We start from the raw sequence: 23,672 nt of genomic DNA, 5'->3' as shown, positions 1-23,672 counted from the left end.
CTGTAGATGTTCCCCATGTCCGTTGGAAAGGGCTAGCCAGCCAAGGGTCCCGGATAGCATGGCTGTAGGCAGGCACCAGCCCGGCAAGGAATCTTGGTGCTCAGAAGTACCCACCGCCAGCGCTTGGAAGCAGTGATGCCATGTCGTGTCGGAACACATTGGAGAGCTATAGTTTTGTTCCGTGGCTGGGGCTTGCGGATCTTGTCAAATGGCCGTCAATGACGATTGCTAGGACGGTTTTCTGGACTGATGAACGGGTAAATCGGGGGTGCTGTGGCGGACACCAATGAAGCTTGTTCGGGGCAGCGGGCTGGAAGCTGGATGTCAGAAAAATGAGTAGACAAATGGAGGTGGGGGATAGAAGGGAAAAAAATTACAACGGCCATACGGGGCATGGGTGAGGGAAGCCGTTAGATGCGCCGTGCGCCGCTGTGGAGCGAAGCCGGGCTGACGGCCGGTCGCGAGGAGTCGGCGCTCGGGAGGCGGGGCGGGATTGGCCAAAACTACACTAACTAACCCAAAGGTAAGGTAAACGAGCAGCGGAGTGGAGGATGACGGGTAGGCCCGGGGGCCCTGCGCCGAATCGTTAGTGCCGGGTGGCTGGCCAAAAGACCCTTGCCGCCGTGGGTTTTGAGTTTTTTCGGACGCTCCGCATTTCGTGATCTGTCAGTATGACTTGGTCGAGCAGAACTCGCGCTATCGAAGTCAATATCTGCCCTCGCTACCTCGGGAACCACAAGACTGGTGAGGTGGAAATCCATAGTACGCGTTCGCCGGTGGCGGGTAGGTAGGTATGGCGGACCTGCCAAGTTGCATTCCGCTCCCTAGCAGAGCGGCACAGCGGGAAGTCTCCTGAGGTACGTACCTACCGTCCGAGGCTTCACCTTCACCTTGCAAGTGCCCCCCCCCTTGTGCCCCCCCTTCCCGCCCTGCACGTGCTTAGGTAATCAGGTAATTTGGCTTCAGCATCTCCCCCCCCCCCTTCTCTCCCTCTCCCTCTCTCTCGCGTGCGCGCGCTAAAACAATCGGCCAATTCTCCCGACCTCCCCGGATTCCAGTCGTCGGATTGTACGGTACCCAGGGTGTGCTTCCTCCTCCCTTTATTGTTGACTGCGCTCGTTTTCGCATTGGCATCCATACAATGTCTACGTAGTAGTGTCCGTCCAGAGCATTGCTGACGTCAGCCAGCGGCCGGCCGATCAATCTCAACGTCGAGGCACGAGCACGAGGCGGCAGCCGCAGCCACAAAATCGCTGCTCGCTTGGTCAGTGAATGCTGCTGATCGTCACCAACAGCTGGAGAACCAGCGCCTGCTGCCACTGTCATCGGGCGCTCCCATGCCGCCCACGTGCTACGCCTTCTGATTGCCCGCCTCCGCCGCTTCAGTTGATTCGGCGTTGGATTGCTTGGACATCTGCCGAAAGGGCATTCTTGGCCAATCCTCGACAATGTCAGGCTGTAAGGCTTCGCCTTCGACTTCATTCCTGCATCGATTTTTTTGCGTCGCTGGCATCATTCGATAATTACCACCATCGTTCAGTCTGGATCCTGCTACATTGTCTGTCGGCTGGAACGGGGCTGCATCATCCTCATTTCTTCCACTGACTATCCCACGATTCTCACGCCACTTGCTTTTTTCGCCTCAATCTCGCCGGCGCCACGCATACCTTTTGACTTCTCAGCTCACGGCGCTTGCCGTCAGCGATACCTCACTTTCAGAGTGCAGCACCCGTTTGATCGCCAATTGACTGCATCGTCCGCGTGATCGGCCCCGGGCTTTATTCTAGGAACAAACGTCCCACTGTTTGTTTGTCCACATCGTCGCTGCGTCGGCCGTCGACAGATTCCCCAGATCGGCAGAATAGACGACAAACTGTTTCATCGTCTGCTGCCCACTCGTGCATGAATGATTTGGAACCTGGGCCCTTCACGCAACTCGCATTGGAGGGGCAAACAAAGACATCCGTCGCCAGCATGGCCGCGCTACCATCATATCAGGATGCCGTCAGCAGACTCGACTGGCTTGGACTTGTCGCACCATACGTCGAGGACAAGGACCTTGTCAATCTTTGTTCTGTGAATAGACGCTTCTACGCCGTCTTTGCATCCCGCCTCTGGAACGACCCGTTGGTCGCCGTTCGACGCTTAGGACTGGATCCTAGCAACGGTATGTGTGTCTCAGGCCACACCTGTCAACTATCGCTAACTACCGCTGCTGTTTCCCTAAGTTAAGACTTGGAGTGGTACCTCGCATTTGTCTTTGATCGCATGCACTGCATGCGGCAGTCGACCCTGGCTCTGATCACCACTCTTGACTTTCGCGACTTCGCCAAAGACACTGCCCATTTTTCGTCTGATAATAGCACCAGGACAATACCTGAGACTTTGCGAAGATTGCCCACAATACTACCGAATCTGAGGTGCCTTCTCTTGGACGGCCACGTCGAGGCAGATCCTGCCTTTCTGACTGCCACCCCGCCGTCCGGAGCAGAATCTACGCCCTCTGACCATGGCCAAAGTTTGTCGGTCCTTAGTGTTGCGTACTGCCAAACACAGCTGCCCAATGGCTTTTTCTTGTCGGACAGGGTCCAGCACCTGGTGTATCTCGACGTTTCTGGCCTGCCTGGTTCACTGCAGCCGCTTGTAGTGGCAGCCCACGGACGTCGCCATTTGAGCCGCCTAAAGATCCTCAAAGCGAGGCGTCGAGAGATCAACGACGCACTTGCTCTAGCCCTGTTCAAAGCATTCAGGAGTTCGTTGTGGAGTCTGGATGTTTGCGAAAATAACATCACAGACGGCATTCTCGATCAGTTTGCTGCACTCTGCTTCAATAGTCCGTCTTTGAGGTCTCAGTCCCGATTCGTGACTGAGGGCAAACTTGTCTTTGACGGCCAAGGCAATGACACCTACGGGAAGTTCGTGTCCATCCAAGAATCTGACTGGAGCGGAGCCTTCAGCCATCCGGAACGGCACTTTGTGGATGCCCCCGCCTACTGTGCCGATGCAAGTCGGGTTCTGCAGGAGGACGAGGCATTCCGAGCCAATGGCCGAACCCCATTGAAGAGAGACAGCGCAGACTCTGTTAAGGCCGCAATTGCGGGGAGCATAGATCGGACAGTGCCTGACTGGCTCGACGTGCCCTATCTCGACGTCTGCACTGCACCTGCGGGGATCACGCATCTGCATATCTCAGACAACTGTGTCACTTCATCAGGCTTGGAGAGGCTGATACGCAGTTCACAAGGCCAACTGGAAGAGCTATCTTGCGATTCTCCGTTGTTTCAGCCAACCCATCGTTCTGCTGCCAAGCATCATGTCCCATGGCCTGCCAACCTGAAGCTGCGTGGTGCTCTGGGTTGTGCACACGTATTCCGTCCCGCTTTTTCGTCCAACCTCAGGGTCCTGCGCATTCATCATTCACTGGTAACTCAAATACCGACACTCGAGGCTAACGGTCTGTCAACCATGGCACGCCTCTGGCTAGCTGAGACAACCATCAGGGAACGATCCGAGAGTGCTTTCCCCCCAGCTTTCGAGCCGGACATGAACCCGCGACTGACGTCCTTGACTTTGACCAAGATCCCGCGGCGCTCGATTGGGCCTTTGATCGACAAGCTTCTGCAATTTGTCAAGCTCATGGGGCTACAAGAGTGCGCGATACAAGAAACGGCTCACTTGTTGTCTCGGCGTGGTCCTTTATTGCTTCGCGGGCTGCGTCATCTTCGCCTCGAATTTGAGGCCGACCCGATCGAGGATCCCACAGGGTTGTCAACTGTGGAAGACCTTGATGCCGAAGGGCTCATGAACATGGACGAAGGCGAGAGCTTCAGTTTCTTTGGAGATGAGCGTCCCCAGTCTCGCACGTACGCCGGGCGCGCCACGAAAAAGCAAGCAACAGAAAATGATGGGTCTGCTGTGCTACCACCAAAGGTCGTTGCAGACCGCTTAACAGGGTTTCCTCATAACGAGGCTGATGCAGAGTGCATGCGTTATAGTGATACTTGGGGCGAGCGGCAAGTCGACCGGGGCGTGTGGATCGGAACCGGTATCCTAGGCGCCAACCACGCCATCAATGAGTACATGAAGCTGGTGATGCACTCATCGCTGAGAAGCAGAGTCGGACCCGCGACCCCAGCTCACGTAAAAGCAGGTGTTCCAGAGGGCGCTCTCATCTTCCAGGCGGCGTGGGACGCCATTGTCATGCCGCTAGAATTGAAACCGCCTAGAACGACGGAACTTCATGGAATGCGGGACGTTCTAGAGGCAATCAAGGAGTTTCGCGTCAACACGAAGGCGGATTACGAGGCCGCAAAAAGGGAGGCCGTTGAGGGCATGGCAGAGCCCACAAGGCGGCAGCATTTCTTCTGGACCGGGAGGCTTGAGGTTTCCACCCAGCAGAGCATGGCACACTATCGAGCGCCCAATTATTGGCGATAGGTACCTTTTACTTTCACTTGTCACTTCAAAGTACTTGCGCGTCGTCTCAGTCCTATGTGCAGCAGACCTGAGATTTGGTCATTTGTGATATATACCTGTTCTGAAATAACTATAGACAGTGGAAGGCGTGAAAGGGGGAGGTTTGAGACAGTGCCCATATCCCGCACGTCTGTCTCAGTATTGAAAGCTGCGCCCACAAAGAATACCATTGCCATCTAGATCACAGCCGACTCAGGAAAGAGAGGCGGTGTAAGCAGTCGTGGTGAACTTGGCGTTGGAGCCGACAAAGGGCTCGGTGCCGGCGCCGATGCTTTGGAGGATCTGGGACGAGGGCAGGCCCTGGCTATTGACGAGGTAGGTGATGAAGGCCTTGAGGTCGCCGCTAAAGTTCTGTACGTTGCTAGGGGCGACGAAGCTGAAGACGGTCATCTGCCCGTTGACGCCCTTGTAGAGGTTCCAGGTGCGGCCGGCGACGGTCGGCGTGGCAATGGTGCTGCCGGTGGCGCTAATGGGGCCCGCGCCGCCGAGGGCGCCCAGCCAGATCATGATCTCGTACTGAGCAGACCCGGAGGCCGTGGAAGAGGTGAAAAGGTCGTAGGCAACGTTGGCGACGATGCCGGTTCCGGTGTAACTAGGGCGTGTTAGTGCTATTCCAACCCAGACGCAAGAAGAGGGAGCGCGAGAGACGGGGGCGCAAAAAGACGTTACCTCCAGGTCCAGGTCGAGGGGATGCTGCCGATGGCGCTGAGAGCCTTCTTGCTGACACTGACGACGGCGTTGGCGTACGACTTGACATTGTACTGGCCGCCAGACCAGGACCAGGTGGTGGACCACTGCAGGTTGCTGCCGGAGAGGCCTGTCAAGGTCGTACACTGACTGCCCGTGCCAGAAGACGCGCCCCAGAGGTTGTTGTAGACGGTGTAGGTGCCAGTAACGGCGGATCCCCACTGGTCGCAGAAGGTGGTGGCTCGCTTTTCGATCGTCGGCGTCGGCGTAGCAAAGGCCAGCGCGGGGATGGCGAGAACGGCCGAGAACTTCATGATGATAGGATGGGGTGGAGAACCGCACAGGTACTGAAACTGGGCCGAATATTGAACAAGATGAACGAGCTTGATTTAAAGGGCTACTGGGATAGAAAAGCTCATGGGGGCAAGCTGTGGTGATTGTGGACAACATTTATATACGCTCCATATGTGGTGATTGCGAAGAGATTGTGTGTTCTAATTGAGTTTCTTGGCCCGCGTCTCGATAATCTGCCTTTCTCCAATATTCATCTATTCTTCCCCAACGTCCCTAGTCACGCCGGGAAGCTTGCTGTCAAGGCAGCGGTCGACTTGGGAACCTCGATATATCCGCACGAATAATCTCCCCAATATACCGACTCCCTGGGCCTCCTTTCCCTAACCGCTTCGGAAGGTGAGGTCACGAGAACCGTTCCCCTGGAAGCTTCAGGGGGCAGCTTCCGGCCAGGATGACGATGATCATACCCTGACTCGATATAAGCTTCCAAGGTAGCATTGAGCTAAGCTCAGGTGCCGAGCCTTCATTGGCGGCTCCAGAGATGTGATGGTGTGCCCCAGCGAGATGCAACCTGTTCGGGAGTTTGGGGAACCACGAATCAGGAGAACCCGGCTATTGGGATGGCCGGGGTTGTGGATGAGATGGCGAGTTGCGGTGAAGTTTCTTGGGACGTCCAAGATGAAATTCAGCCAAGGCATCAGTCACCTTGCGATAGGAATCAAGTGAAGCGGAAGAGTATGGAAACACAAGAAATATTTATTCGCCCTCTACACTTTTGTAAAGGACACTTTGGAATTAAATGAGCATTGAAACTAGCAAAATGCTACCGTCCCTGCTCTTGCGACTTTGACGTGACCTAGAACCCAGAGAAACCCATCCAACAGTAAATGCCGGCATCATGTATCATCTCGGAACCCCCGGTATGGCCTTCAACGCACGAGGTTCGAAGAGACATCGTGCATTCGGACAGAGACTGCCGGAAAATGCGGGGTTGACTGCCGCTTCCGCTTCCGGGAGAAGCCCCGATGTCAGGCGAAGAGGCAAGTGGAGTAGACGGGCGGGATTCCGAAACGGTGATTGGCGGAAATCAATCGGGTGTCAATTTACTGGAAACGAGCCCTCGTCGTGAGCCTCCGCACGTTGTTACGCTTTGGCCCAGGTGTCGTCTTCTATTATTTCCTTTCTTGCAGACTTTCGACTACGGACGTGCATGATGGAAGCGACTGCAGAGATGTTCCTTGAGTTGAGTATTTTCAATTTGCTCCGGGGGTTGTGTGCGAATTAGCACCGCTACATGATGCACTCTGGCCTTCTCAAAGGACGATCGGTCTTGAGGGGGGTGTATGTGTTGTGGACTGGCCACTTCGCATCCTACAATGGAAACAGCATCGCAAGGATTGTACAATCGAATCGAATTTAGCCAACTTTGTCGCAGTGGCGACCGGTTTCCAGCGGCCTCTGACGCCATCACATCAGCGGCCAGGCTTACTGGAACGTGATGCAAAGCCTACGAAAGAAACTCTGCCATGCCCAGCACGCCGCACAATGGAACAAGGCCGTTGTTCTTGTCCTTTTAGTTTTGATGTCGAGATGTCGCCAAGCACAACTCGGCGCTGTTGCTCCTACAGATCATTTGGGCCCGAACTCATTTATCTGTCCAGGACGGAGAACCTCTACCGTGTGTACTCAGTCAACTGGGCCCTCATATTAATGTTCTCTAACCTACTCTGTTCACTTTTTTCACCTTTTACCCAATGATAAGTCTGGGATCTGCCGGCGAGCTGTCCCTATTGGGGCCCAGTTGACCGAGTAAATACGGTATGGCAGAGTTGTAGGCCTGGCTTACCCTCCCTTATCATCACATGCGAGTCGGCCAAGGACAACAGAGCTGCCATCGGTCACCGAGTGGACGTTGACGTCATTTCTTGCAAATAAGCGTGCACAGTTGTTACTGCCCCCTTAGGGAACCGTATACTCCCCCTGGTTAAATCCTGAAGAGAATATTTTCAACCATTGTAACGGAAGACACCAAAAAAAAAAAAAAAAAACCCACCATGTTATCTTGTTATTATTGATCAGAAAACACTCGCAACGCCGTCGTTGAAACGCCACGGAGGAGCCCTATCGTGGCGTTGCCGCGCTGGAGTTCAGCTGCTTCTAGCCCTGAGCCTTAGGAAATGGGGAAGAAGGTTTGGAGGACCAATGGCTCTCTCGTGGCTGCGTGTGAGAAAAACCAAAACCCTCGAAAGAGTGATTACGAGAAGTGACAGAGTTTCTCTGCCTAGTCTCGTGGAAACCTCGCGGTGTTTGGTTTTTCCCAAGATTTCAGCCAAGCCTCGCAGAGCAAGCCCTCTGGGGAACGTGGTGTGCCCTTTGTCAAGTTTTGGTTTTTCTTCGTATCTGCAAAGTTGCCTCGCGTGGCTCAGCGGGTTTAACGGATATGAGATGTGAGAGGTCGGAGGCTGCCATCGCTAGCTCACGAGGCGGTTAATTAGGTTGAATTGTGCCATTGTTACACGTCCCCCAAGGAGCGCCTCACTAGAGCTCGGAGACGACGCGTCTGGCTCAGATGAGAGACCGGGGCCAAGGTGATGGTCCTTGCCTCCTCTCCCACGAATCTGGGAAGATCTGCCCCTTGATCCTGGAAAATGTCTTGGCCGTCTACCTGGCTTTTGCTTACCTTGGGGTTCGCGGACGTGCGTCGTGCCTGACCCAGTGGAGACGCGTCGCGTCGGGATGGCCATGATTGCAATGTTGTTGATGGTCGGGAGGAGGGGTGTGTCGACGCTTAGCGGCAGGTTCAACTAAGTAGCGTAGCCGACAGAATGGGCTCAACTCTAATTCGATAACGTTGCTTATTCTCACCTGGGAGGCCCTGAGAGGCGTGCGCAGCAAGTACTATACAAGATGGGCTTGTCTCAGGATAACGACACTGGAAGAGGGTTGGTTTAACGGGCAGGGGATAAGTTCCGGGCCCGAGGAATGGAATTTGAGTTGTTTTCAATCCCTGAGGGCAACTCAACACCGTGCTGTCTCATCTGTCCTACATTCCCGATCCGAAGGAGAACAGGGGAAGCCTGAAAGAGGGCGTACCAGTTCCACGTGTTCGGGACCGCGATTCATGACGCAGAGCTGGGGTTGTGTATGCGCCGAAGGAGGCTCTGAGAGAGGAAAGAAAAGGGTGGTGTAGGTGAGGTCGCACTGTAGCAGGGGTTGCAAGAGACAGACTGAGACACTTGGCGCGCGCCGGCCGGTACGGCTTTCGTGGCTTATCTAGGTCCAGAACCTGATCTTGGCAACCCTCGATGGAACGGGCACCTATCGTGGAATGGAGACGGGTAAATCACACGGATGCGTCCAAGTGGCTTGGCCTTCACAATGGGTTAGTCCTGACTTCTTCGTCGGACTGTTGGCCATTGTCGGCGTTGCAATTGAGGTCAAGACATGAACGGGTCGGCGTGTGTCGGATGAGGCACTTAGAGGGCTTACTACAACAATTGTTTGGCTTGTTTTTGTTGTTCTCAAACGCGCTAGACGGGCCTTCTAGAGGCGGCCACGCGTCTCTATCGAGGCTGTATGCGAGTAGCAATAGTCAACGGCCGCTGCTATGCCCTCGGTACGTGTGGAATTATGATGTTTGCGACCCTGGTGGTTTTAGTTGATATCGATCTCGTGGTTTGCCGAATCCTAGAACCAAAATCACTTCAAATCTTAGGTACATTTCCCCTAGGAGAATAACGCTGACAGTCAACTGAGGCTTGTTAATCATGATTTGTGGCGTCCTTTCTCATGTGTGGCATTTCGCCATCGCATTATGGGGTCCGTTTCGCATGTGGGCTGGCTGACGGGCGTAACAAACTATCGTCCAGAATCTGCCATATGCATGTCTCTGCCACATCTGCAGCTTAGCAATTCGGGACAGGTGTAATTACGTTTTGGTAGTTAGCTCGCAAGATTTCCCCCTCCAACTCGCCTAGAGATGAGGCTGTGGATCCTGACGCTAGGGTATGCAGGAAGATGGGATCCGGGGAATGCAGGCTGGTCTTCTTTAGGGAAAAGACGGCCCCGATTGAGGAAGACTTTTGTCCCTCGACCTCGGCCTTGGGTCTTGGAATCTGCGACAGCTCGGCTTTTCATGAGTGACTACTGGTTCAGCACCCGACCAGCTCATGTCAAGGACCTTGCAGCCTAAGATTATCGTACAACATGCGGGAAGAGGGTGAAGGAAGATGTCTCTTAATATTTGCGTTTGATGCATTAGCGTCCCGGAGCTGAAAGATACAGCAGCCGCGGGGCTCAGCAGGGGGCAAGGCGATCGAGATCCCGATGACGACGGAAAGATGTCCTAGTATCCAAGTTTTTGTGAGCGGCTGAGGATCCGAATCGCCTTGTACAATGGATCACGTCGCCATACCGATAGCTGTCGCTCCTGGCCGTTCAGAAACTAGATTTGAGGCTGGCGTCAGCCGTTTCATCGGCTTGAGCTTGCAAACTTGGCCCAGAGCTTCATGTTGTGTAACATGAGGTCTCTATCAATGCTTTTTCTGCTTGTCAGTCGGCATTGGCAGCCATCTTGGCGAACTGTTGTTTTGTTGATCACAGAGGATCCTCGATTGTGAGATGAAACTGGCTATGTGGTTTTGCTCCGGTTATCTTGTCTGTCTTTTTTAGCTGGTATCGTCAAGCCATCCATACTTCTCTGCAAAATTCTCATTCCAACAGATTCTAGAGAAACTCGGTGACATAACAAGGACACATAAAATGACAAATGGGAGTGATGAACCTGGCTCGAAGATTAATTATTCTGAACTATCCACGTCACTATCAACGTACTTCCCTTTGGAACTTGGACCATGTAGACAGGCAGGCCGTGAGGTACTTCAGATAGCCACAGGACGTTCCAGCCTCAAGATCGGGTGCTAGTTGTTCCCGACTTGGGGAATTCGTTCTGATGACCAACCAATACTCTGTTGGTCGTCGTATTGAGTCTGATATCCAGCCTATTCCAGTCAGCTAATGTCGAGTCCGTCTATGTCAAGAAACGGTGGATTATCCCTCGACGCATAGCCCTGGCAAGCACATGTTGAATGCTTTCATGTAATATATACCCCATTTAATGTCTGTTACTGGGTGGATTCCCGTAATCTCTATGTAGGTTTTCGTAATCAGCTTCCCCTATGACGTGGTCATTCATCGCTACATAGCCACGTGATTGTTGAGAAACCAAAGGACGAGAAGCAGCACCATCATATTTTCCTCGCTGTCTAAGGTCCAGGAGTTATAAGGACTACAGCATGATATGGTCACATTAATGAATATAGAGTGATGACTGAACAAGCCTTGATAATACATTCCGATGCCAATGTTCATGACCTGACGCTTCTCTTCTCTCGGTGGTAGCTTTTCCTGATCCTGTCACGACTCTGGACGGTGCGGGAATGATAGATCTGAGCACGAATCCAAACCCAATTTCACGGCGTGGCATTGCCCCAAGACTTGAACGGTGGCATCGGCGGAAACGACGCCGTACATGTTGGCCTTAAGTGATGTGGTGTTGACGACAGAATCAACCACAGATGTGCGGTCAGTAATCATAAAAGGAGTGCCAAGAGCATTTTCAGCAGTCACGGGGCTGGTTCAGATGAAAAAGGTAACAGTTTACACTGTGAAATGTGAAGTTAGAATGGCTGAATGTAAATAATGCTGTTGAGTTCGATGCCGAAGTATTTAAATACTTAAAGCTTCAAATAAAGATCTGACATGCGTTCGAGAGCGAATAAGACATTAAAAATAGCCTGTTAATCCTTGAATTATAAGTAAAAAATGGTTGAGATTCCATTGATCGCCACCTTATATCTAAATCCGCGGTTGCTTCGTTAGGAAATCATTCAGCTCGACAGCCATCGGTTTATTTCAGAACTGCGCCACAGGTAAGCAGACCTATTGCTGTATAGATGGTATTATAGTTATTCAAGACCTTCAACTAGTGTCTCGTTGCCGTCTCTTTAACGGTCTCACCCAATAACGTTTGAGAGAGCAGACCGTATCCCAGTGCATGTTAAGATCGAGCTGTTGAAAAGATTTGACTGACTGCTCTTGTCTCCAACCTCGAATGAGTAGGGGGCAGTAGCGGGATACATCAGAAGTGATGGATACATCACATCGAGTTACTGAGTCGCAGTTTTAGATGCAATGCCAAGTTGGCTTAGGCAGACAAATGGGTTAGTAGATAGAAAGATTGGATTTCTTGGAGAAAATATCGTTTGGCTTGCTTATATGGAAAGCCAAGCTGATGCTGTACATTGGAACACATAAGCGATTGGGGAATCTTGAAGGAAATTGGTGAAACTTTGCCCACGTAAATGAAGCTGTATTATGATGTTGCAAACTATGGCATCTTCCGAAAAGGAAGTTCCTAGTTGTTCTACAGGGGTTTGATTGATAACACATTTTTCCTTGCCGTATGGCCCTGAAGAATACAACAGGCGAAGACCCTACCCAGGTGACGGGGATTAGAGCTGCTGAAGATGGAGAAATTAATGAGGAACTAAAAAAATGCACCTTAGATTTTCCAACAAGAGGATGACGAGACGGAGATATATAGTTAAGGACATCGGATTTTCATGACATCAGACTAATGTGCCAACAATGTGTTATCTGTTCAAGAGGCATGGCTTAGTTCGTACTGCCTCATATAGATACATGATAGAAGCTTGTTAAGCAATGGGGCCGTAGAAGCTGAATCTTCCGTTGGGGTCGTACTTCGTCTTCAAAGACTTGAGACGGTCCTGGCGCCACTGCTCACTACCGTACCAACCCGTTGGAGACTCATCACCGAAAGCGTAGTTCAGGTAAACATGCTGCTCGGTGCGTCCAGTGCCCTCATGAATAATGTCGCGAAGTTGGTTGCCCAGCGTGGCGGCCTGCTGGTCAAGTTCCGTACCGTTGGGGGTGTAGGTGATGAGAGGGGCGAAGAGAAGGTTGTCATCACGGTAAGCAAAGGCCGTTGAGTCGTGATCAATAGCTCGCACGCCATCGACTGAGTAGCCTTCAAACATGAAGAGCGAGTTGTTAAAAGGTGAGTCGCCCTTGATGGAGGACGCGAAGAGGTCATATGCCTTGCGTTGAGACTCGATGTTGTATGACTGAGTGTAGATGGGGAAACGAGGGTTATTTCCGCCAACCTTCTGGCAAGGAATAGAATCAAGAGCGATACCAGTCCACGCCGCGAGATCAAGGTAGGTTCCGGACTCCGGGGTTGATGAGATAGGGCCAATGTCGTGGAAAGGTTGGGTGTAAATGGGGTCAACGGTGGTAACGCCCTCTTGAATGATCCAGAACAAAATGACCGGCTTAACGATTATGATTAGTAACACTTACGAGGTTTGTTTCAGCTGAAAATGCACTCACGTTCTCGGGGTCAACATCAGGGTTGTTGAGCCAGTATGACCAGTTGACAACATCAACAGCTTGAGTACCGTTCTTGACAAGGTGCTCGTTGGCAGCTTCATAGACTTCTTCAACTTTGTCCCCGCTAAAGATGAGAGTGTCGACCGCCCAATCGCGGTGCTCGATGTCGTAAATCTTGACGTTAACCGATGTCACGATACCGAAGTTGTGACCGGCACCCTTGACGGCCCACCAGAGATCAGACGTCTCGTTAATGGTCTGCAGGGTGCCATCGGCTAGTACAATGTTCATGGACACAAACTGGTCAGCGACGAGGCCATGACGGCCCTGAAGCCATCCATGGCCACCTCCCAGAGCAGGGCCCAAAGTGCTGACGCATTCACATGTTCCCGTTACTGTAGAATTTGTCAACACCATAGGGCGCACCAGGTGTTGAGTCAAAGCGTTCTGGCTTACCTGTCTGCTTCCCGGTTGCCCATAGTGCGTCGGTGACATTTTTGGACATGGTGCCACCGGCAATCTTGGCAGTTTTACCATCCGCAGATACTTCAACGCCGCTCAGCTGGTTAATGTATATTTCGATGCCACTGTCCATTCTCCCAAGGGTTGTAATAGCGCCGTGCACGCCATTGTATGCCAGGAAGGGAAGGCCCTGTTCGTTGGCAAATTTGACCTACACCGCGGTTAGTTAGCAGCTCGACTTGTAATCTGAAGAATGTAAACTACTTACAATCTCGACGACGTCATTCTCAGTGCCAGGAACAACAACGAGGTTAGGCTTGGGTGCATCGAGGTTGGACCACCGAACGGAGGCCTCGACGAATTCAGCAGTGCCCGGCTCAAAGATCTTTGCGGTAGGCGAGAGTCTCTGTCCAAGCTCAGCTGTGTCTCTGCGGCAGATGCCTCCAAGCATTTGACGAGCGACGGGCACGTTGAGGCATGCAGAAGTGATCGCCCATGCAGCTACAGCTGTGAGAATTTCCATCCTGAATCGATGCATCTTGGCAGGGAACGGGGACAAAACAGACAGGCAGCCGGATTGGCAAAAGATAAACTCTCGGATGTAAGGATACAACTGTTTCACCAAGTCGGGCCAGATGTCACCCAGATCTCTTCGGGAAGTTTGAAAGGAATGTGATTGCAGAGAACGGCCAGACCTGGTGGACGATCGCGGCTAATACCATGCTCATTGTCAACGAGCAGGGAATCAACCGTTATTTATTGCATGTAGTACCGTCAGTGGTGGCAAGGAGCTAACTTTGCCGAGCGCAACGCAGCTTGCATTTTTTAATTTCGGTTCTTTGGTCGGGACTCACCCTGACGTGGTATTGGCATGCAGGAGGCCCTGCCTATTCATCACTAAACCATCACCGGGCCAGATCGAAGTAGTTAAGCCCCCTTTATCCTTGCCAACATGCACAAACATAGTCCAACTCTCTCGGAGATAGCTCCTGCAAGTCGTCCAAGCCCGTCCGGCTTTTGGCTGAGGACTGATCCCCGCATGTCCTCGTAACGAAGCCTCGTGAACTTCGGAAGATTCTTCTGGTTGCCCCCTTCCCTGCCTAGTTACGTGCGTGCACATACATATATTCCTTTATTTTTCTCAAGCAAGCCGCATACATGCGATTGCTATGCTTCCAATTACCACCGACATCACAGCGGGTCCCGAAGTGAGCCCGAAGGGAGGAGCCTATCTCGAGGCGAAGAATATCATTCCTTCCGGCCCCCTCGCGGATAACTCCTGCAATCGAGTGCACGTCTTGCGCGGTCCGTACCTTGTAATCCAACGGCTGCTAACTTGTCTACTGCCAAGCTTCCAGTTCATGGATAAACCTCCGAGGGCTACGCTACGCTACCCCAAGGCCACAGTTCTAAGCGTAGCAGGGGCTTGAAGATATTTCCCCACTGCTTGCCCATCCTTCTCTCTTGCAGCACATTCTCAATGGCTGCCGCAGAACTTGATGTCCTCTGATGCTCAGCTGTGTGGGGCTTGCAGTGGTGCAGTTACTTGATGCGGTATGCTGAACGAGCAGAGAGATTTCTAAGGTGACGAGTTGTTGCACCTGTAGCCGAATAGCATCACCCAATGCACAAATGGCAGCTGAGTGGAAGGCTACTGTTGGAGACGAAGCTCCAAGCGGACTGAAAGCAGCACGCTAGAGTGCGCACCGGAAGTATCAGTGCCGGGAGTCTACGCCTCCTAGATGCATTTCCTGGAAGCTTTGCCTCTCGGGCTATTCTGACCTGTCATTCTGTCAATCAGGCCAATGTTTCTGGTTGTAATTATTGTCTTATTATTTTTCTTCCCCCTCCAGGCGTTCGTTCGGGCATGACCGTCTCATCACAGGTTTTTGGAGCGAAGGGTTCGATTGCTCGAGATTTCAGGGCAACGCAACAAACATCTGTTTCCAACCCTGGTGGGCCAGGCATTAGTTCTCGTACCACAGACTGGACCAGTCGCCCCGCCTCCTCATCACATCACCCGAGGTATCCTCAATACCTTACTTTATCGTAAAGAAAGGGAAGCATTGGGTGGGGTTGCTCAGCACCGGGGAATCATCCGCGCCCGCTCGGACCTCGTCCAGGGTTCGAAAAGTTGCGCATTCCAAGTTGGGCAAGGTCCCGTCCCAGTTTTTGTCATCCTGTACTAGAGCTTGGCAGTGGAGGAAGTCTCCATCAACTGACTAGACATATATATGGCTTACGCATGAACTGTGGTAGAGGGAGTCGAGTTCCAAACTTGCTTGCAATAGTGCGTTTTTAAACACGTCTGCTCCGGACTGTGGTTGATTAGAGAACTGACACACAAATAAGTGGCGTGGATGCAGGTGGGAAACCCCCTACGATTGATAGTATGGGAAACTTTGATCCGATCCGGATCCATCCTCGTTATGCATCGCGTAACAATTTGTAGACCCCCGGAAAAACGGAAGGAACGCCAATCGCCAAGAATATTAAGAAGAATCTGACGCAATAGGAAAGGTACGTGAGTGTAACATCGTCCTACCTGTACGTTGCCTCCGCTGGTCAGCATCGCGTAGTGTTCTCCAGAAATGGATCTCGTCCGACGAACATGTTCAAGAATCTTGAACCCTTACAGCTGCTCCTTGACTGTTCTGCTGCTCCCCTGACACAGTTCTTGGTTCGTGGTGTTGCACCTCGGAGATGGGCTCATGCAAACTGAAGCCGCATGGGCCCCTGTTCATATACCAGAATCATCTTTTGATGCTGAGGGCAATATCTCCCCCTTGAGCACGTTATAGTTGTTGCAAACTTGGTCTCTAACTTGCACTTTTAGGCCTGTGATTACGATTTTAATGGCTGGTCTCTGGGGCTTGGGCAGCAGCACTAGCCTGTCGGCCTTGATTGAGACATCTAGACTTTTGTGTCAAACTAATCTGTTTACTTTAAGCTTTGCGTGATACGCACCCTATATGTATCGATGAAATCCCCAAGAGCCTAAAGCCATTTCTTCTGGCCGTTCTTGGAACTCTCGCCTGCCCTCACTCGCTGCTGCCGCCCCGACCCAAGGTAACCAGAGCCGACATTGTCCAAGTGTTAATGTCCGATAGTTATCCCATGGACCCGGCCGCGCAAGCCGTCGCCGCTGCAGCTAGTCGCCAGTTCACAATCGAGGCATGGACATTGTACGGAGTTGGCGTTGTCGTGACCATATTTCGGACATACGCTCGAGCGAAGGCCGTAGGATTCCGGAATTTCCGGGCTGACGATTATCTTGTGTGGGTTGCGCTTGTATGTGTCCCACACGATCCAATTGAACCCTATGATCAATGCTGATCCCAATCCACACAGCTGTTCTATACGGTTCAATCTACACTGGCACATAGCGTTGGCAGCATTGCCCACGGACTTGCCAACAATGGTATGTCTGATGAAGAACGGGCGGCTTTGTCTCCTGACGACCCAGAATTTGGATTGAGGTAAGCAATTCTACGTAATATCTCCTCGCAAACACTTACTGAGATTTCGCAGAGTCATTGGTTCAAAAATCCAAGTTGCTGGGTGGACGACCTACTCTGCACTCATCTGGCTGCTGAAATTGTCGATGTTGGTCTTTTACCTCCGTCTTACAGTGAGCAATACCCCAATCACGGAAGCGCCTTTGGTTAAGAACTGACATCTCAGTAGGAAGGTCTGGGCCGACGGTATCGCATGCGCATCTGGATCGGCTTCGGTCTCGTTCTCGCAACTTCCTTCGCTTCTATCGGTGTGGTATTTCTGTCATGCATACCCTTCGACAAGTACTGGCAGATCAACCCAAACCCCGGAAGTATGGTTTTTGTGCCTAAAGCCTCTGTTTGATTGTTTCTAACAACTGATTATCTAGATTTCTGCCAAGCCGCCGTTTCCTTACCCATCATTTGGACTTCCTTCGCCGCAAACGTTTCGACCGACATCTATTTGATACTGATTCCTATTCCTCTATTGTGGGAGTCTACTTTACGCCTTGTGAAGAAGATCGCATCGACTGTCGTATTTGGTGCAGGCATCTTCGTCTTAGTCTGTGCAACTCTAAAGAGCGTATTTGTTCTCGTTGTATGTTGTACCCTGAGTCATTGTCTTTAAACTCTGAGCTAAAAACCGGTATGCGCTCAGGATCCCGTCAACGGCGCTCAACTTGCAGGCACATGGGGCACACGCGAGACATTTGTTGCGGTAGTCACGACAAACCTACCCATGATTTTCCCGTTGATCAGAACATGGCTCAAGCCCCTGTGGCCCAGCGTTTTGCGATCTTCCAAAACTTCCAAAAAGGCCTACAGAACACCAAGCGGCTTCCGAACAATAGGAGGCGGTAACGTGGATTCGCGTAGCCGAGATCGCCGGACTGGTCCACCGCACGTCAACCCGGTCGCCTCCAATTCAACCTTCACCGAAAGCGAAGAGCGAATCATGAAAGATGTCAAGTTACAAGATCTTAACAGCTCTCCGTCAATCACTTTTGGAAAACAGTCACCGAATACGATCATAGTGTCCAATGAGATCGAGGTCACCACCGAGGACAGAACTAGTCAGTTTGGTGAGCAGCGCCCTCGACGTGTACACGATGCTTGGTAGCAATGGACCGTTGAAAAGTCGGTCGACTTCAATCGACTATTTCCTTTTTCCAGCCAATGCCGGTTTCGTATCTCAAGCCTGTTATCTTTTCTGAAGGTGATTATCGAAATGTAGCATATCTAACCATGTTGTATAGCTGAGCGTCATGCAAAAAGCTGGCTTGACTGTTGAGTCAAGTGAAAGTATCAACTTAATTCTCAATACGCGAAACAAGGTTTCTTGAGAGTATGATCGTTCGATGCAGTCAGAAAAACCATTTGCATGGTTCCTCCAGCACATTCTCGGAGGTCTCCAATGTTTATGTAATGAGTTTAAAGAGACAATCACTCTCCAGAATGAAGCCTAAAATGAGATGTGAAAAAACAAAAGACTTGGATAAGCTAACCCTACACTATACCGGCAGTATGAGGATATATGTTAATCATTGAGGCTTGCGTAGCAAGAAGTTTGGCGGTGCAGGACGTCACAATCCGGGGATCGTCCATCGCCACAACTAAGTCAGAAGTAAGCTTTCGAGGTCAATCGTATTCACACAGCTATTTGGGAATCTTCTTGAGTATGCATGCACGATTTGACTGCTGCGGGCCACTGGAATACTAACGAGTCTTATGTGTTCGTCGTGCCACGAGTGTAGGTTTCATTCGGACTGATAACACTTTGCCTAACCAGATTGAAACTGCACCAAACTTTACATTCGTCAATTGACATCTGGGTAAGCATATCTCGGTGCAAACACTAAGATGATTATAAACTACTAGGCGGTCATTCGCCGCCTCTAACATTGCACATAGCTTCAAAGATTGAAGATCCACTTTTGGGTCTTCAGCGTGCAGATTGCCGATCATGTAGTGGTTGGTAAGCTGGCTCCCCAGCCAATCGATAACTCACTCTAGAGCACGATGTCGGTATACCATGCCCGTTAGTGTAACGTAAGACACGCCTACTCGTCATCGTGGTCGCAATCATTGCACTCAAAGACGCTATTCAATGGGGGTTTGGCCGATTGAGCTTCGCAAAAGGGATTAGAGCGCCAAGAGCTTTTTAACGAACACCCAAGTAGCATTGACCTGATGAACATGCATGAGAAAAACGTGGCCTCTTTAACTCACACAGTTGGCCTGTGATGGGAAAAGAGCGACGTTGATGTCACATCACTGATGTAGTTTATTTCATTTCAAATAGGCAATAATCAACAGAAGGCCGAACTGGCTATTCGGTGTATATAGAACGTATCGCCGGCCAGCATGCTCTTGCTGGTTGGATTGAGAAGCTCATGCCCCAAATCACAATGTTGGCTTTCAAGACCTTTGTAGCCGGCCTTTTATTGGCTCACACAACTCAAGCCAGCTTCGACGGGAACTTGAATTATCACAGTCCATCTCATCGTCACCCAAGACTTGGAGTTGACGTGTCAACCGTTCAGAGGCGCTCATGGAAACGAAACAATGTCGCATACACCCCAGATCAGCTTCAATTCACTCATGGGGTCGCTTCGGGAGATCCATGGCCCAACAGTGTGATTCTCTGGGCACGCATCGCACCTTCAAGCGAGTCTGACAGCAGTAACGTGGTTGTCAATGGAACAGCACCTGTGTACAACCATGAGACAGAGCGATACATTAAGGCTGATCCGAACCCAATCTGTGTCGACTGGGAGATCTTTGAAGGAAAGCCGTCTAATGGCAGCACGGGTATCAATTCAACTCAATCGTCAGTTGTTGCTCATGGAAAGGCGTACACAACATCTGATATTGACTATACCGTGAAGGTGAGTGACTATCATAACTGACTAGGGCGTGATACTTAGCGTTCACTGACTCAAATGATACTCCAGGTTGAGGCGACTGGACTCCAGCCGTTAACGATCTACTATTATCAATTTAGTGTCTGCGACTCCAACAAGAAAAGCCCTATTGGCAGAACTAAGACATCCCCAACCGCGGATGACGATGTCACCAATCTCAGCTTTGCTGTCTTGCAGTAACTACCGTGTGTGAAGCACCTTCCCTTACAAAACACATGTCACTAATCAGCATCCCCCAGCCAACGGGTACTTCAATGCATATGGCAATGCTGCCAGAAAGGATCAGCATGACTATGTTCTTCACCTCGGAGACTATATCTACGAGACAGGGAAAGAAGGTGAACGTGGAACAGCTCCCTCAGGCACTATTTTCACCCTTCAAGACTACCGAACACGGCATGGACAGGTGCGTCATTTCCACGGTAACCAAATCGTCTCTTCCCACCCTCCTCTCCCTCCTTACTTGGTATTGGTTGAATGTTGAACATGAATACAGCACCGAGCCGATCCTGACCTCCAGCTCCTCGCAAACGATTTTGCTTGGATTGCCACCTGGGATGACCACGGTAAGTGAAGCTTCCTGCTCCGGTTGCAAGCTCAGATCTGACTTTAGTCTAGAGTTCGCCAACAATGGCTACAGAGATGGTTTCAGTGGCCTTAACAACACAGAGGAGTCGTTTCTCAACGATGGGCCGCAAGTCAGCGTCGATTCTCGCAAGGCTAATGCCGTAAGAGCCTATTTTGAGTGGATGCCCATCCGGTGAGTATTCTACTCTTCCCTTTATTCGGGTCGCTTTTAGAGTAACGAAAAAGATCAGACAGACCGATCTCGACGATGGTCTTAGAGTTTGGAGATCATTCAAAATGGGAAAGCTGTTAGATCTCATCATACTCGACACCAGAAATTACGATCGAAGCATCACGTCGCTTGGTAAGTTCAGATACGTTGGGTGCTGGTAGAGCATCCCCAACATGACTGAATGCTAACATTTGTATAGGATGGAATGACGAATACATTGATCTCATCCGTGATGATCCCAGCCGCACTCTAATGGGCTCTCGTCAAGAGAATTGGTTCTACAGGTCTTTAAGCGAGTCAAACGAGCGTGGTGCGACTTGGCGTCTCGTCGGAAACCAAATCATTTTTTCTCGCATTGTGGAGAGTGATGACGGCATACTCAGCGGAGATAATTGGAATGTGAGTTCAATCTTCTACCATCTTCCGACTTTACTGGCTCGTAGGTGTTCGTAATGATACTAAGTATGACTACAGGGATACATTGCCAACCGAAACCGCACATTGCAGCATCTGTACGACCACAATATCGGCAACAACATCTTCCTTGCGGGAGATAGTCACCAGAATTGGGTAAGCAATTTTCCAAGGCTGAAAGCCCGTAGGTCCTATCATGGAACAAATTAGTGACTGGTAGTCTAGGTTTCGGATCTTGCATGGCTCGGAGTGAAGGATTACGATAATACGAGCGGAGCTGGAGGCATTGGCGTGGAGTTTGCTGGTACGGCTGTCAGCTCAACCGGCACTCGCGGCTCTATCGAGCCTACGGTTGGCAACTACTCTCGTGCAAGAATTGCCCAGAATAAAGAGTTGATGTGGCAGGAGGGCTACTACCGCGGATACTTCACTCTCGAAGTAACGCCCGAGACAGTTTCTGCCCACTTTTTTGGTGAGTGATTGCAAAGTCAACGATTGCTTCCGTGGTCACACGGCTAATCTGACGCCACGACAGGCTCCCCGTCGGTTGCCTCGAGGAACTCTTGGGACATTCCACTGGCAAATTTCACAATAGTGTCTGGCGAGAACCATGTGAAAAGACCCATCGCAGGTGGTCTAGTTGAATCAGGTGCATTGAGATTTGGGGAGGTGAAGCATACCAATCTGAGCTTGAACACTGAGACGCGTGAGTGGGATGTGGTTGGTTATGAGCAAATGTACCTATGAAGCACTGGTGGAAACACCTTTTCGAAGGGAGGAAGCTTCGATCTTGGATCGAAGTAGAGTTAGCGGGTATGCAGTAGATGCATTTGTTTATACTCAATATATTCAACCCTGAAAAACTATCTTCACGAACAAAGTCCGAACACTTTCGTTTTGCTAGGGTTTGGCCAGCTTGCCTAGGTAACCGATGATATTTTACAGTCAGCTTACCCACATCATGAGACGACAGCCTGGCCTACCGTCGTCCATACACCAGCATATGCCCAACAAGCGCATGATGCGGAGTACCGAAATGATCATTCCCGCGGAATCAGTAGGTTTCGGGGCCGGTTTGCACATATCTTGAATAAGCTTAGAGGTGCTGCGTTCGCTGACAAACTCATGATGGCATGGATCTTGTAGTGTCGATATGCAGCATCCCTTGTCGTATGCCCTGACCAATCATCCCGCTTCCTCAGTCCTCGGCGCCGAAATGGCGGGTCTCTGGACCTTACAGCAATTCGGTCAGCAATTATATCAGGCAGAGTGAGGAGACTTAATAGCACCTTCATGTTGTAGTTCGACACTCCTCTATGATTTCCCAATAGCTTTCTCTTCAAGGAAACAGGAACATTTAACCACCGTCATTACGTTTCAAAATGAGCGCTACCACTACACTCCACCGACGCATTGTCTTGTCGAACCTACCCCTCAATCCTGCTGATGGATCAAGCAACACTGAGCCCGCAGTTGAAGTCTTTGAAGATGAGTTGAAGACAGAAAGCCTTTTCGGAGGCTTTGTGCAGAGAACAGCGGTTGGTACTATCTCAACTGTTCCCGCCAACAACGAAGGAACGTCAGTAATTACGAGCTCGAGAGTCTCACGCGAACCAATGTTGACTTTTGACAGAGGGTTTCTACCATTTTATGGGGTACCCGGAAGTGGCATTGTTTTGCCGGGAGGTATTAATATGTACTTCTTAGATCTGGCCCCAGGAGCTACAACACCGATGGTTAGTGTAGATTCCTTCCCTCACTTTTCTTATTTTCGCCCCAGCCATAAACTCTTCCTAATGAATAACAAACTACGTGGCATGTGTGTAATTCTAACAAATGGTATTCAGCACCGAACCGTATCGGTTGACTATGTCATCGTCAACCAGGGAGCGCCTACGTTGATCACGCCAAAGACGGCTTTCCAAGTTGCCAACGAGAAGGGAAATTACGAGACTGTCGAAACCTTGCTTCAATCTGGTGATGTTGCTGTTCAGCGTGGAGCCATGCATTCGTACGTTTTATTGGCCCTAGTTATCATGCCTCTATTTGATTCGATTCTTTGTGCTGACAAGAATGCTATTTTGAAAGATGGGCAAACAGAACTGGCTCTTGGGTTCGGATGGTAGGTGTAGTTATAGCTGCAAAGCCTTCGGAGGTGGTTACTGGTGGAACTCACATAGAGCTGGGCGAAAGATGGCTTCAATGATGGTTCGGATAGGTTCTCATACCTATTGCCGACTACGTGCAGTCATTTCGCATCATAGATCTGGGAGAATCTTTTGTAACTACGCGCAACGGGCAATATTTAGTTCTTTTTCACGTCACAAAGAGTTACTCAAGACATTCTTCATACGCAACTTCTTTTGTTAACCGGTAACAATAATTTCCTATGTGATTTTGCTCATTCGAGCTGTGTCAGACAATGGAAGCCGAGCGCTCACTATTTGCCTCAATGCGACTGTAGCTCCGCTCACCGACATGTGTGTGTAGTCAGCAGTAAAAACTGCTACCAGGCCAATCCCAAGGAGACGGTCTAGACCTTCGCAACCGAAAGCAAAAAAGCGCCGGACTACTGCGGCCTGTCCAGTCCATCTGCGGTATGACGTCAGGAGTCCCCTGTCAATCCTGAATTCAAGGCAGTAGAAGCCTCAGATTCCGCCATTCGACGCCAGTCCCAACAGACTGGTGGCTGAGCGTCCATGGAATCCT

The 23,672-nt window shown here is 50.8% G+C and overlaps 6 protein-coding genes across 6 annotated transcripts; 3 read left to right on the top strand and 3 right to left on the bottom strand.

The window, feature by feature from the left end:
* Positions 1-1,974: 1,974 nt before the first annotated feature.
* On the top strand, positions 1,975-4,437 carry ColSpa_04695 (uncharacterized protein; the record flags this gene model as incomplete). The annotated part of the gene is made up of 2 exons (XM_049270907.1): positions 1,975-2,167; positions 2,234-4,437. The coding sequence occupies 2 exons, from the start codon at positions 1,975-1,977 to the stop codon at positions 4,435-4,437; spliced, it is 2,397 nt and encodes a 798-aa protein (XP_049126864.1).
* A 231-nt stretch (positions 4,438-4,668) lies between these two features.
* On the bottom strand, positions 4,669-5,477 carry ColSpa_04694 (endoglucanase cel12C; the record flags this gene model as incomplete). The annotated part of the gene is made up of 2 exons (XM_049270906.1): positions 4,669-5,068; positions 5,146-5,477. The coding sequence occupies 2 exons, from the start codon at positions 5,475-5,477 to the stop codon at positions 4,669-4,671; spliced, it is 732 nt and encodes a 243-aa protein (XP_049126863.1).
* Positions 5,478-7,969: 2,492 nt separating this feature from the next.
* ColSpa_04693 (uncharacterized protein) lies at positions 7,970-8,201 on the bottom strand (the record flags this gene model as incomplete). Its single annotated transcript, XM_049270905.1, is given in 2 exon segments — positions 7,970-8,118; positions 8,138-8,201. 2 exon segments carry the CDS (start codon positions 8,199-8,201, stop codon positions 7,970-7,972), a joined length of 213 nt encoding a protein of 70 aa, XP_049126862.1.
* Positions 8,202-12,173: 3,972 nt separating this feature from the next.
* ColSpa_04692 (FAD-linked oxidoreductase chyH) lies at positions 12,174-13,867 on the bottom strand (the record flags this gene model as incomplete). The annotated part of the gene is made up of 4 exons (XM_049270904.1): positions 12,174-12,809; positions 12,868-13,262; positions 13,324-13,540; positions 13,598-13,867. The coding sequence occupies 4 exons, from the start codon at positions 13,865-13,867 to the stop codon at positions 12,174-12,176; spliced, it is 1,518 nt and encodes a 505-aa protein (XP_049126861.1).
* Positions 13,868-20,037: 6,170 nt separating this feature from the next.
* Positions 20,038-20,514, top strand: ColSpa_04691 (alkaline phosphatase D; the record flags this gene model as incomplete). Its single annotated transcript, XM_049270903.1, has 3 exons — positions 20,038-20,172; positions 20,247-20,316; positions 20,369-20,514. The coding sequence occupies 3 exons, from the start codon at positions 20,038-20,040 to the stop codon at positions 20,512-20,514; spliced, it is 351 nt and encodes a 116-aa protein (XP_049126860.1).
* A 100-nt stretch (positions 20,515-20,614) lies between these two features.
* Positions 20,615-21,151, top strand: ColSpa_04690 (alkaline phosphatase D; the record flags this gene model as incomplete). The annotated part of the gene is given in 4 exon segments (XM_049270902.1): positions 20,615-20,681; positions 20,749-20,948; positions 21,024-21,119; positions 21,137-21,151. 4 exon segments carry the CDS (start codon positions 20,615-20,617, stop codon positions 21,149-21,151), a joined length of 378 nt encoding a protein of 125 aa, XP_049126859.1.
* Between the last annotated feature and the right edge of the window lie 2,521 nt (positions 21,152-23,672).

Source organism: Colletotrichum spaethianum, assembly GCF_022836535.1.
Source record: "Colletotrichum spaethianum MAFF 239500 DNA, contig10, whole genome shotgun sequence".
Lineage (NCBI taxonomy): Eukaryota > Fungi > Ascomycota > Sordariomycetes > Glomerellales > Glomerellaceae > Colletotrichum > Colletotrichum spaethianum.
The sequence above is the reverse complement of the archived record's forward strand: the minus strand, read 5'-3'. Positions and strand labels throughout refer to the sequence as shown.